The following is a 14,549-nucleotide window of genomic DNA, read 5'->3' as shown; positions in this document are numbered from 1 at the left end:
AAAAAAAATATGCTTAGAAAAGTTGTCATATTTATTTCAGAAATTACACCAACATATCCAAAATATTTCTTATAAATATAGATCAAATATAATAGATACCATATTAAACTTGCCTATAGCTTAAAAATGTTTCTTTAGTCTTGTACACAGATTGAAATACCTCTTATACTAAGCTTAAAAACAAACCCCTTATACTCCATGGGTGCATTCTTTATAAAAATATAATCATATTCAGATCATAAGCATATCATAGAAACTGATTAAGATATATATAGATTGAACAAGTTGCTTTCCAAAGTATATATTTAGCTAAGATAGATATATATAGATACTGAAAAATTATCACACACCAGTTATATTTATTATTGTGGCCTCATATTAAATTACAACATTGGTAATTGTTAAAAAGAGAAGAACATCAACCAAAGGAAGCTTCCACCTCAGAATATAGCCTCACCCTCCTTTCATACTTGTGTTGACTTTGATACCTATAAACCAAAATTTTAGTTAAAATATATACAAATCCTAATTAATTTTATGTAATTCCACGTTATCATCACTCCCAAAATACTTAGAAATTAACGTTTTCAAGAACAAAATTCAGACAAGGATTAAGATGTGACAAGACAATATATGGAACAGAAACTATGATAGTGTATGTATGTGGTAAGTACCAGAAAGTAGCTTTCACCATGGTGCAAGTTGTGAATCAAAATACCATGTTCATTTGTAGGAACTGGCACACCAGAGGAATGAACTAACATGACATCTTCTCCGAATACTGTTTTCATGTCTATAGGCCCCGCTTGAACTTCTGTTGCTATTCCATTGATAAACACTGTTATCAATCCTGTAATAGCACTAGCACTAGCACCTCCATATCCTTAAGATTAAAAATATATTAGAGCATCACAATATATATTGGTTAAAAAATAATATATCTAGGGTTTGAAATGTTGGTGCAGGAGTGTTGTTACTATTGAAGAAAAGTGAGAGGATAAAAAGGAAGGAACAGAAACTGCAGCCGGAAAGTAGTGTTCATGTTTTTCCGGAAAGTACAACTTTCATGCAACAATTCAAACGCGCAAGTGTCAAATCAATAAAAAGTTTCAACTTTTTTATTCTGTGCCCAACCCATCCTCAAACCTAATCAATCACTCCACAAACAAACATCAACTTTTTTTACACACAAAAGTATATTAATCTAATACTCCATAAAACCGTCATGATTTATATGAAATTAGTTACATTGAACTTGGAATTTATGCTACAGAATATTAAATAAATTAATAGAAAATATGTTTCATGCTAAAGTCTAAAAAATAATTGATTATGATTGACATATATGACCGAAGCTTTTGGTATAAATCGAGTATTCTTGAGTTTAAGAGAATCACAATAGATAACAAAACTCTTTTTTAAAACATTTAATATTGATGCGTGTTCTGAACCTTTGATTAAGTCAGAAAAGACTCTTACACATATCAATGATTTGAATTAATGCTTAATGATCTATCGTCGATTGTCATATGTAAATTTCATTGTAAATTTTTGATAAAATTGATGGTTCTTTCTTACCTTGATTTTGATATGTCTTCCTTAATATGTTTATTCATTCTTTATCAAAAATAAAAAATAAATCTCATGAAAATTAAAATTTAGAAAAATATCCATGCATATAATAAACAGTTTCTAGTGAGTTTAAAATTTAAGAAAATTGGTCTATGCTTTGATCTAATATGTTTGAGTATCTTTTGTGCTTCGTATTTATAAATTTTATTTGTTAAAAAATTATTTCAAGTTTCTTTTTTTAGGCAAATAATTTTTTTAGAAATTCTAGATGATTTTGAGCAATTATTTTTGTAATTTGATTATGATCACTTTGGAGTGATCCATGAATTATTTTATTAAATTTTTGTTATATAAATAAATATATAAAAGACATGCAAAGATATTGATCTTATTTACCAGAGTGATAATTCAAATTGGGAGAAAGAGGAGGGTTGAAAATTGATGAAGCAGCTAAGCTTTGATCACCTCCAAAGAAACCCATCTGAGAAGAAACTGAAAACAAACCATCCATCCCTTGTTGACCACCAAGAACACCACCACATGATGAAGATGATGAACCAGAAGAATCACCAAAAACCATGGCTGGGTTGGTTATTTCACTTGCACCATTATTAGCAACTTGCTGAGATTGCATCATCACCATCTGATTCTTTTGCTGATCAAGTGTGGCCTGTTGCATCTGGCGTTGTCGGCGGCGAGATCTAGACCGCCGGTTTTGGAACCAGTAGAAGACGTTGGCGTCGCCGACGTTGCCGAATTTCTCAAGGAGTTTTCTTATCTTAATAGTTTCTTCTTTGGGGGGATTCACCATGCCACTGTTGAAGATGGACTCAAGTATGAGAATCTGTTCTGGTTTTGGTGTCCACCTTGACCTAACCGGTTCGTTTTTCTCGGAAACATGTTGGTTTGGAGTGTTGTTGGGGGGGTCAGGTTGCATCTTATCTTCCATTCCAATGCACTATAGAAGAAATAACAAAAATGTTTTGTTGAAACTTGAAATGCAACTGAAACCTAGGTAAAATAATACTATTAGAGAGGTGCTATTTATATATTAAAAAATAAAGTACATGGTGTACAGTATAATGCCTTGCTGGAAAAAGGTTTATCTAAAGAGGTGGAGATAAGTGCTATTAAGAAGAAAAATACTAAAGATTCCTTTATATTTTCCTACCCCCTCTTATTGAGCAATAGTGAATGTAGGGGGACGAGTCTTTTTGATATATTTTAGACATGTTGGGTTTAGGTTTTTGGTGTACTCTCTTTAATTTGTCTGCTCCGTTTTATTTATTTTATAGAATTTGTTCGGAGCAAATCTAAACAAATACTAATATGATTTTTTGTCACTTTTAAGTTTTATAGGTGACACGACTCACCTCGTTTTTGGAAGATCAAGAAAAAGTTTATATCCTTACCCTTAACTTTTTCTAGCCAACTTATTTCTTGGAGGATTGGACTTAAACGGGGCATGCATGTCTTTTCGCCATCCAAGATCAAAGAAATATCATAAAAGAAGACTTGTATATATACTATTTGTAAGTATATTCTTATATATATTGTTCATGAATCATTTTCAAAAATACTCTGAGTCATCACTCCTAAAAAATTCAACCAACCACAAGAATCTTATCTAACCTACTAGTTGTACCACCTTTGGGTTGAAACTAGTGAACTTTTTACTTAAGAGCGGAAGATCAACCAACCTCATATGAAAGTTAAAGTTAGAAATTAAAGGTCAAACAATCAGCGCTCCCAGAAGGAATAGAAGAACATTGACCCCCTTCAACCACTCGCTAGGAGAACAAACAGTATTGAAATAACCCAAATGACACCACCCCAGTTGGCTTCATGGGAGCGAAGGTCAAACCACATAGCCTGTGTATCAGCCAAGAGACTCTTAGAGTAAATGTTAACAACAAAACATATTGTTTTATAAGCACATTATTCCAAACAAACTTCTAAAACCCCAAGACCAGAGAAAGAGACTTACCTATAGAACTACACCAAACACAGAGAAGATCTCCACTAATATCCACAGATGGACGGGAAATCCAATTATAGTGAGGATTTTCTCACAAGAAAAACACAAGAGATTTGAAAACCTCTAACAACTTGGTTTCTTGAACATCCATAAACTCTAAACAATTAGCCATGATAAGCTCCTTCATTTTATATTTCTTTACCCTTCCACCTATGCCTCTCACATTAAAGGAACAAATCAACATTGGCAATGATCCTTAGACGACTGAATAAATTTCAAATTCCAATCCGATAAGTGACAAGAATATGTAAAATACATAAGCACATATATACTTAATTTCCAAGTAATCAATGGGAAAACCCCAAATTTATTATTAAAATGAGATTGAACCCATATCTGAAATTTTTAACTGTGTATTCAAATAGAACAAGCAATGATTGTGAAAGATGAATTCAGAGCCAAAATAACTTTAAGATTAAGCAACAAAGCTCACTAAGCGCAACATCAAACTCGCTAAGCGAGTTATGGCTGCTCATTACTTCCTATCTAAGTTACTTCAAAGAGAAGTAAATGGTTGATCACTAAGTGAGAATGGGCGACATGCTAAGCAAGGTATGACGCAAAAGACAACTTGTAATGAGTTGGCTTCACTTAGGGGATAAGAAACGCATGCGCACTAAGCGAGCTACAACTTTCTCTTAGTGGGAATGCCATATTAGAACCCTATAAATAAGGGTTGTAGTCAATTCATTGAAAAGAAAATTTGGTGGATTCTTGGTAGTTCTGATAGAAATACCCTTGATACCAAAGTCACAATAGGAGAGGAAAAGAGAGGATGATTGATGGCGACAATGTTGTCTAAATAATCAAAACATATATTATTCAATATCTTTCTTCTAAGTCATCATTGTAAAGCTACGATGAATAAGCGTAACTGATTTCTCTTTTGTTAGGTTAGATGTATTTGTTCAAATGCTCATTTACCAATTATGATCATGGTGTTCGATGTAATTCTTATCATGCTTTAATATTGATGAATTGTTCATTCGTAATGCTCATTTCCACCTTTGCCTGACTTCCTAGCTTGATAATTTTTTTTATTGCCATTTCACAGTCCGAAGAAGAAGAGTACCATCACCACCACTATTGGTCCCTCCTATTGCACAGTTTGAGCATCGATTTGGAATGACAAGCTTTAATGTCATGGATCCAAAAGATCTTTTTTTCTTCATATAATTAGGATATTAGTGATGCATATCACTTAGGTATTCTTTATGTTAATGAATCCATGAACATGTTGCAACTAAGGATACATAATCTACAATCTCCCCGTGAGCCAGTACCTGTGAAATAAGACTTTATTAGCTATCTTTAGTGGCATATGGGTGTGCCATTCTACTCAATATATGTGGGTGGTAATTCTAATGGTTATGAAGGAGGTAATGTTCATAGTGAAGTTGATGAAGAGAAATAAGAGAATAAAGAGGAGCAAGAAGAAGAGGGAAATGAAAGTGAAATAGAGGAAGAGGCTGGTGAAGCGACGACAAGCAAGAGTAATGACTAGGATATTATTGGATATTTTCCTCCATCACTATGATCTTTTATTTATTTTTATTTATTGTTATATAGTTTAATTTTATTATTGGTTGAATAATTTTATCTACTTTTGATATTTTCATTTGATAACAATGCTATGGACAAAAAGGACTTGGAAATGTTAGTCATTTTGTACTAAGTACATCATCATGTAAAAGTTTCTAAAACACATGAGTATCATTTGTAAAATATGCCTAAGATATCTTTCTGTCAAAATGTTTGTTTTTACATGAATATGAACTAGTACTGCCAGGTGGTGTAGATGTTTCAGAAAGCTCGCTAGACGAGATCTATTGAATGATAAGTGAGTTTTGGTTATATACATGCTCACTTAGCGAGAAATATTTGTCTTAGTGAGGTTCTCTGCATGAGGAGTCCTTTTATAATAACATAGGGACACACCTAGCTTTTCTACAGAGGGTCGAATACAAAGGAGATCAAAGCTATGCCTACACTCCAAAACTTGTGATATTTTAAAAGCTTTAACTAATATTATGCATGAGCACTTCTCTGAAGATTTGTTTTACATTTTCCGGGGTCCGAGAATCGTGTGTTCTAGAAGCAACAAAGGATGGTTCAGACTTTGTGTGTTTCCTAAGAATGGATGTTAAGACATTTAAGGAAACATTATATTTTTGCACCAAAATATTATGCAGAAGACTGTGCAGAATATTATATAGAATATTATGCAGAAGCTTATGCAGAAGATTGTGTTGCAGATGTCAAAACATTTAAGGAAACAATATGGTGCTATAGATGTAAATACAGTTAAGCAAACATTATTTTCCAGATTTTATGCAAAAGATTTGATTTTATTTGCTGATTGTTTAGCCCAAATGATCATCAAGCCCGAGCGCTTCTCTGGCTATAAAAAGGAAGTCTTGAAACCTAAGAAGAACACGAGTCGCATGTGTAAAAGTGTCAATTATTAGGGTTTCGTATGTTCATTGTTTATTGTGAGCCAATCTTGTATCGTTTGATGCTAGGGCTGGAATATAAGTTGGGTTATTATTTTGTGAATCACTCATAAGCTTGTAAATAAGAGTGGATTATGTTTAATTGGAAGTGTGTCTTCTGTTTATTATCATTGCTGTTATTATCACTGTTGTGTGGTTGAAAGGAAGTGAAACGGGTCTCATATCTAGGAGAGTCTTAGATAGAAATTACCCAGGTAATGATTAGGTGCAAAGTTTGTACAATCAGAGGTTGTTTAGAACTTCAAACTAATACATTGTAGTGAATTTCCTTCTTGGCTTGGATACCCCTAGATATAGGTGACGCTGCACTGAACTAGGATAACAATTAACTAGTGTTATTTACTCCCTGCAATTTACTTTACATTGTATAATTGTTATTTCTGTTGTTACGATGACTTGACATTGAATTCGACATTTTGGAAGTCCTAACATCATATACGACATCTATTATTTCATTTTGAGCCATGATTTCAGATCATGAAGGGTTCAATGTCCAAAGACAGTTGTTATTTGTGGATCAGAAGTTAGCACTTAACATATTTGACATTAGAGGTTGATGTAAATCAGCTATGGCACCTAAAGGGTATATTTGAAGAAGCAGTCAAGGGAGATTGCATGATGTCTCACACGATGCTCCAACATCTTACCCTCTTTAAAAGACTTTAGGCAATACAAGAGGAAAGCATGTGTGGAATTAACAAAATCCTGTGTAAAAGATTATAAGGAAAAAAATCATCATGAACTGGAGTTATAATGTTGTTAAGTGTGGAATATCAGTCATAATTAGAATTGGAAGAATATCTACCTACCTTCTTAAGTGTCAAGTTAACATTGAAAACAATTTGGTTATCTCACAAAGCAATCATGAGTCTGATAAGATAAGGGGAACTTTTGGCATTTGCATGTATGAGATCTTATAGCAATTAAAGCAAAAGAGGCATGCAAAAGGAACTTCTCTCTCTCTCTCTCTCTCTCTCTCTCTCTCTTGTGATCATTGTTGCACGTAAGGTAAGGCATAGAAAAATTGGGAGTACGAGGACCTTTGTTTATCTCAAAATTGAAGGAGGTAAAATTTGTGACGTTTGTCAAGTTGGGAAGCCCTCCAAGATGTCGTATAAGATGCTTCAATATTATACTGGTGTTTTTAAATTACCTCTTATGGACTTTATGAGACTTGTGCAAGAAATTGTGATTGAAGGGAAAGCTGATGTTTAGAACAGGGGTCTTCCTAAATGGTGGTTCAAAATAAGACGTTTCTAAAAGGAAAGCTTGTGCAATCAAGTGACTCTGAGACAGATATTGAAGAACATGTCCAGGACATTGTGTCCACCATAAGGAGAAAGGTTAATGGAAAGAGATTTCATATGAATGTATCTGCTACCCCATGGATAATGTGTCATTCCATTCTCAGACAAGTGTTCAGAAATGAAAGTAAGTTTTTCAAAGAAGGATTGCTACTAAGAGATAGCTAGGCAAGGAAGCTCTTTATATAAAAGAAATCATGTAAGTTATTGGGTTAATGAAGAATGTTATTAGTATTGTAAACATTACTGCTAAGTGTGATGTTGAAGGCAACAAGGAGTACATAATTGTGTTTAATAGAGGAAAGTGTGTGAATTTTTCACCTTTAATTGTTAATTGGGAAGAAGCAAGGTTCCCTCTATTGGCAAGATTATGATCAAAGAAAAAGGAGCTAAGGAATCCGAAGAAACTGCAAATGAGGATGTAGGAGAACTTTTTGTCGAAAGCATTGAAGTATAATGAATTTACGGAGCTTCTTGGTGATCATAAGAAGTTTCATATTGTTGTTATATGGAAAATAGAAAGCAAGATATCTGGAACGTGTTGTGTGACATCTTGGCGTGTGTGCTATGCTGGTTGAAGTATCATGCACTTAAGATTTGTTTCAAGTTTGTACAAGTCCAAGTTTCTAGTGTAGTTGCTTTGGAAGAAAGATTTGGATTAAATAAGAAGATTTGGAAGATTAGATTTGCACTGAAGATGAAGGCTTTATAATCATGATTGTGCATCTCTTGATGCTATTTTTGGTGTTTTACTCATTATCTGTTTGTGTATGTACTAACATATTAACCTTGCAACATTGACCTTATGCATGTTTTCATCTATGCATGCTGACTTCTTTGAAGTACTAACCCTTTGCCAAATTAAGGAAAAAGGGGGGAGTAGTGGTGTGGTAAGATCTTTGTTAGTGAGACTAATTAACACATATTTTTTAGTATTGGTTCTTAGTACTAATGATGTGGTAATTGTTTAGTACTAACCATCTTGGTAAGTACTGATGATGTGTGCTCACATGGTGGAGCATTAGGCAAGACATCTGGCCCTTTTGGTGAGCTTTTGTGCTAGTAGTGCTATACTTATCTTGTTACTAACTGTTAACTGTTTGTGTTATGCACGATTAATCATGTGAATGATTGTATGCGAATAATAGGTAGTTGGTAGGATTGTATGCTACTAACTATGTGTTGACTAGGTACATGCATGACTAAGTTTGTGAATGATTGCATATTGAATTATTTGCTTGGTTTGAAGCAACTGAATGGATTATGTGTAAGCATCTGATCTTGATGTCACATACTTCTGTTACTTCTAGTACTTAACATTGACATATGGAAGAATTTTGTTGTTGTTAATGAATGCTCTGATAGCCCAATATCTATACTGGTTGTCACTTGTTTTGATTTGAACATGTGATATATCTTGAATAATTGTTTTGCCAAAATTTTCCAAAGGGGGAGATTGAAGTTCCTTGTGGATTAGCTCTTTGGATTTGCTACATTTTTCAAATAACAACATGGGGAAGTATTAAAAGTGTTAAAAATTTATCTAGCTTGCTTAAGTTGTATGAAACTATAGAAATCACAAATGTTGGACATGATGTTTCAGCATGTTGCTACGACATTTGGGCCCTGCGCATCCAAACTTTGTTGTTGCATTTTGGAAGATTCTTTGGTTAAATATTAGATCAAATTTTATTGTTATATATTTAACAATATGATTAAGTGAGTTGTTGACCGCTGGAAGAAGATTTATTCAGATTTAAATGGAGATTTAATGTTGAATTTAAATTGAAACAAATCATATCTTATTGGAGAGATTTAAGGAACAAGTAACATCCAACATATTCTGCATTATTTCTGGATGAAATCAAATCAAATATCCATAAATAAAAGCCCATAATTATTATGATATATAAGGAGCTAAAACCTACATTAGAATTCAAGCATTCACATTGAAGATCTTAAAGTGCTAGGTTTACAAGAGAGTCTTTGTTATTTTTATATAAACCACTATGTTTCAGTAATTTGGCATAATAGGGTTGTCTAGTTGAGTTATAAGATTCAATATCACTCATAATTGTGATTAAAGTTAATCACTAGGGATTAGTGATTGAAAGTCCAAAAAATTGGGTTAGTGTTTGAGAGAAAGTGAGGGTGTCTCTGTTGGGTGAGAATATGGTGTAATAAAATAGTCTAGAGTGAGTGTATAGACTTTTCAAAATCAAACAAATCAATTTGTCTAGAAAAAATTATCAAAGGTTTTTTCGAGTATGCGCACGAAAGTTTTATAGCGAAATAGAGGTTTTTTAATACACGTAAACACATATTCAATATACAACAATCACAAATTGAATTAATGATGATATATTATGTTTTCAAATGATACCACAGTATAATTCATGAGAGATGATTATACAATGATTCTATTTGTGAATTCTAAACTCAACAAGTTTCTCATATTTCAATCACCATTAAAGCTCGATTGGGTCCTAATTCCAACAAAACCTAATTTTAGGAAATAAATCATCATCAATGAAATAAACAATAAACTAATATAACAATTTGAAGAATCTTATCCAGCACATTAGAGCTATTGTTAAGCATTCTAACAGACTTAGTCATATTGTCCAGTTTAGAATTGAGCAATACAACTTCCCCTTTCAGTCTAGAGATGGTAGCTAGGTGCTTCACTTTCTCATTCTGAAGTTGTGCAATATTCCTCTTTTGATCTTCAACTTGATGATCAACTTTCAAACTTCTAAGACACAATTCCATGTATGTTGTGGAAAGCTCCTCAAAGGTAAGATCTTCACAATCTGATTCTTCATCACAAGCTCCAGATAAGGTAGTGACATGCTTAGCAGTTTCAGTGTCACTTTCATACTCATCTTCCGACCTTGACGTAGTTATCCTTTTCTTCTGTATCTTGAGATATGTAGGATACTCAGGCTTTATGTGTCTATACCCTTCACACTCATGGCACTGGACTCCTTTTCCTTGGTAGGACTGCTCTTCAGTCTTAGACCTTTTATCAACATCCTGATTTCTGCTGATATCGAGAGACTTGTTCTTGACATTTAACATCGACTTCTAGTATATCTTTTTAAACACCTTATTAAATTGTCTACCAAGTAGCATTAGGTCTTCAGCATTGAACACAAAGGCTACACTCTTCTTCTTCTCGGACTTCTCACTAAGCCCCAACTCAAAGGTTTGAAGAGATCCCATAAGATCATCAACCTTCATAATTTTTATATCTTGGGCTTCTTCAATAGCAGTGGCCTTCATGTCAAGTCTCTTAGGTAGATATCTGAGAATTTTTCTGACCAGTTTGGCGTAAGACATCTTTTCTCCAAGCGCACCAGAGGCATTGACAATTTCAACAATATTCATGTGAAAGTCATGAATACTCTCATCTTCTTTCATTCTTAACTTTTCAAACTTAGTGGTAAGAAGTTAAAGTCTTGACATATTTACCTTAGAGGTTCCTTCATGAACAATCTTCAAGATTTCCCAACCATCTTTGGCAACAGTACAACCATATTATCTTATCAATCAATTAATATATTATAAATGGTATAAAACAACATATTAAATATTTTTAATTATTATTGTAATTATTATCGGGTATTATAAATAGTATAAAATAATAGTGTAAAGAGGGGGAAAGAAGAATTTGAATTTAAATAAAAAAGTAAAAAATTGAGAGAAAATATGTACAATTGAAGTGGAAAAAGAAGAAAAAAGACTCGTTAGCACAGTCTGGTTCAGAGCTCAAGACTTGTGCAATTGATATTGACATGACATCTATGGGTCCATATGCTACAACTAGTAGTTGCCCTATATAAATATGGTGTTATCAAACCCAACTTATCACATTTTTTACTTTGGTAAGTGCAAAATTATACAACTTCCTATGCAAAAGTACATCAGTATATTACAAATCATAAATGTTATCAAAATAATAAATTATAATTTAAAAATGAAAAAGAAATCTATCATAAATAATAACAAATCATAACAAAAAGTACCAAACGATATGATAAAGGTAAATTTGAAGGAAATCCATTTTGAATATGAAGATAAAAAAGTTGAAGATGAAAATTTAAATAAGTCTAAAGAACAGAAACCAATGTGAAAAACTAAAATTCAAAAAGTATAGACTAATTTATAGAGAAAATTATCAAAATAATCATAAAAAACATAATAATTTGAACTGTCTTAAAGATCATGAATCAAATTAATCTTCAGATTCATGATTTTGGTCTTCAATTTTGTGCTTTTAATCCTTTGTTTCCGATTTGTAATAAAAAAAATAGAACTCTTAAGAAATATGTGTGAAATAACATTAGAAATGAAATAATTACAAATATATTAAATAACATTAAAAGTTTACAATTGAAATAAATCATTAACTACATATCAAATAACATTAAAAATAAAATAATTCATTAACTACACTAATCACAAATTAAAACAAATTAAATAAAATACAATAGAAAACCAAAACCAATACAAATTTGGAATTATCTAAAACTTTATTTGAATTTAACACTAGTAGACAACTTTCTATCCAATTTTAAGATCATTATCCTTAACACCAGTAGACAAATTTATTTTACAGAAATGAAAAAAAAGGCTACTGCAACAATAACTTCTTAACTGCACAAAAAGAAAACAAATCAAGAGAATGAAAAAAATTTATAGAACAATATTTAACTTACAAAACAAAAGTTATTAGAGTAATAGAAAAACTTAAGTTACTCTTTTTTCATTGAAGTGAATCTGTCCTGAAACAAATAAAAACATAATTCCTATAACAACTAAAAACTTAAGAGCTTAGACACACTAACAAATAAAAATTATTTCATGTAACTTTTGAAATTCTCTAATTAAAATTAGTTTATAAAAGTTTAAATAAGAACTCTGATCTAATTTCTCAAAAGTATAATGCTTTAATGTTTTAAATTCAAAAATGAAAAGTTGACTAAGATATTTACATTAATTAAACATGGATCTTGGAAGAGATAACCATTACAAGCAAAGTAGGGTGTGTAGACTGCTAAAACACAGTTGATGTAAAAGCAGGTTAATAGAAATTATTTTTTTCATCCAAGCATATGCAAAACAATATGAAGTGTGGTTCATGAGAAGTTTAAAAAAGAAAGATAGGATGAATAACAAAGAAAGTAGAAAGCTGATTGATTGATTGATTGATGAGGGTAGACACGTGAATGGGCTAATTGATCAGAGGAGCAAAATGATATTTGGAAGCGCATAAGATTTTCTTATATGATATAGATAAGAAGTATATCTTGATTCCAAAAGAAATTATTTATAAATAAAATTATTTCATATAATTTTTTTTTAAAATATTAACTCTTAGAAAATTAATTTAAATAAAACAACTTTTTAACTTTTTTATCTTGCATTTTTTTAGATTGTATTTTTTCACAGTTCTGGTTAATAAATTATTCTAGACTTACTTTTAAAACAAAACAAGAATCTCCATATTTTAATAATAATTTAAATATCTCAACAAAGATTACTAAGTAAAAATTCAATACTAATTAGATAGCTCATTCTTTGAAATATCAATAGTTTTAATAAAACTAAATAATTTGGATTTCTAAACAAACTAAATAATTTCCTAAAATGAACGAGTGATCAATCTATAACTCATTGAGATAAAATATATAACCTCACCATATACCAATTATTTATAAAATCAAATTATTATTTTTTTAAAACTATTGATAATTTAAGAAATGAGATCTGTAATTAGTGTTAAATTTTTACTTAATAGTCTTTATTGCATAGTTAAATTGTTATTAAAATATTGAAAGTCTTGTTTATTTTTAAAATTAAGTCTTGAACAATTAATTAACTGAAATAAAATGTGAAAAAAAATTAATTATATAAAATGCAAGATACAACGTTAAAATGTATTTTTTAAAGGGTTTAATATGTTTTTGGTCCTATAGTGGTTTTCAACTTTAGTCCTTCTAAAATTTTTTTTCAAAGAATGGTCCTCCTAAAAATTTTAATTTTAACTTTTGGTCCGTCATGGCAAAATCGTAGCTAAAATTGTCGCTAATTTCGTCGCTAAATTAAAAACCGTCGCTAAAACCGTCACTAAAACTGTCACTAAATTGAAAAAATCGTCGCTAAATTGCAGGAGGGACCAAAAGTTAAAATTAAATTTTTTAGGAGGACCATTCTTTGAAGAAAATATTTCGAGAGACTAAAGTTGAAAACCGCTATATTTAGAGGGACCAAAAACTTATTTAACCATTTTTTAAATCAAATTAATTTCTTAAAAGTTAAAATTTTTAAGATATTTATATGACGTAATTTTATTTGAGATTAATTAAAATAAAACCATTTTACACTATAATTCAATTAGAATAAATCATTTTGACACATAAGAAGAGAAAGAAACAAGAAAGAAGTAATTATCTAAATGGTTTAATTATAATTTATAATTTTTATTTTTAATTCCTTATTTATGTGTCAAAATAATTTATTATAATTGATTGATGGTGTGAAATAATTTTACAGACGGTGTCTTCTTCTAATTAATCACATTTTATTTATAAATAATTTTAATAGTTGGCAGATGAGTAAACAACATATTCTTGTACTTAATTTTAACTAATATTATTTTTCAAATGTTTTATTTTGGATTTTTTTTGTAGTCTTGTAAAATATTTATAGTTTACATAATTTTAATTTTCAATAAAAAAACCATTTATATTATATTTTATATTAATATCTTAATTAAATATTAAATATATTTATAATAAATATTTTAATAATGATTTAATCATAAAATAAAAATATTTTTCACAAAAAAAAAAATTTATATGAAATTTTTAAATATTAAGCGTAATAGAAAAAATATTCAGTAAGGTGCATTTTAAATCAAAAATATTAATTAAATCTGACGATTAATTTCAACAGTTCTCTTTTCTCACGAAAGATATTAGATTTCATCGGATACGTTATATATATATATATATATATATATATATATATATATATATATATATATATATATATATATATATATATATATATATATATATATATATATTGGGTGTGTTAAAATGTCAAATAACTATG

The 14,549-nt window shown here is 30.5% G+C and overlaps 1 protein-coding gene across 2 annotated transcripts; it reads right to left on the bottom strand.

Annotated features, from left to right (window-relative positions):
* Window positions 1-289: 289 nt before the first annotated feature.
* Window positions 290-2,648, bottom strand: LOC131612344 (WUSCHEL-related homeobox 11-like). Of its 2 annotated transcripts, none has more exons than XM_058884140.1 (3): window positions 2,038-2,648; window positions 675-883; window positions 290-488 (listed from the first exon to the last, which is right to left on the bottom strand). In XM_058884140.1, the coding sequence occupies exons 1-3, from the start codon at window positions 2,519-2,521 to the stop codon at window positions 465-467; spliced, it is 717 nt and encodes a 238-aa protein (XP_058740123.1). In that variant the 5' UTR covers window positions 2,522-2,648; the 3' UTR covers window positions 290-464. The 2 variants fall into 2 exon arrangements, with proteins under 2 accessions (XP_058740123.1, XP_058740122.1); XM_058884139.1 differs by having other exon boundaries at window positions 295-488; window positions 1,969-2,616.
* Between the last annotated feature and the right edge of the window lie 11,901 nt (window positions 2,649-14,549).

This window comes from Vicia villosa, linkage group LG6, assembly GCF_029867415.1.
Source record: "Vicia villosa cultivar HV-30 ecotype Madison, WI linkage group LG6, Vvil1.0, whole genome shotgun sequence".
Classification (NCBI taxonomy): Eukaryota; Viridiplantae; Streptophyta; class Magnoliopsida; order Fabales; family Fabaceae; genus Vicia; species Vicia villosa.
This window is presented reverse-complemented; position numbering and strand designations above follow the sequence as displayed.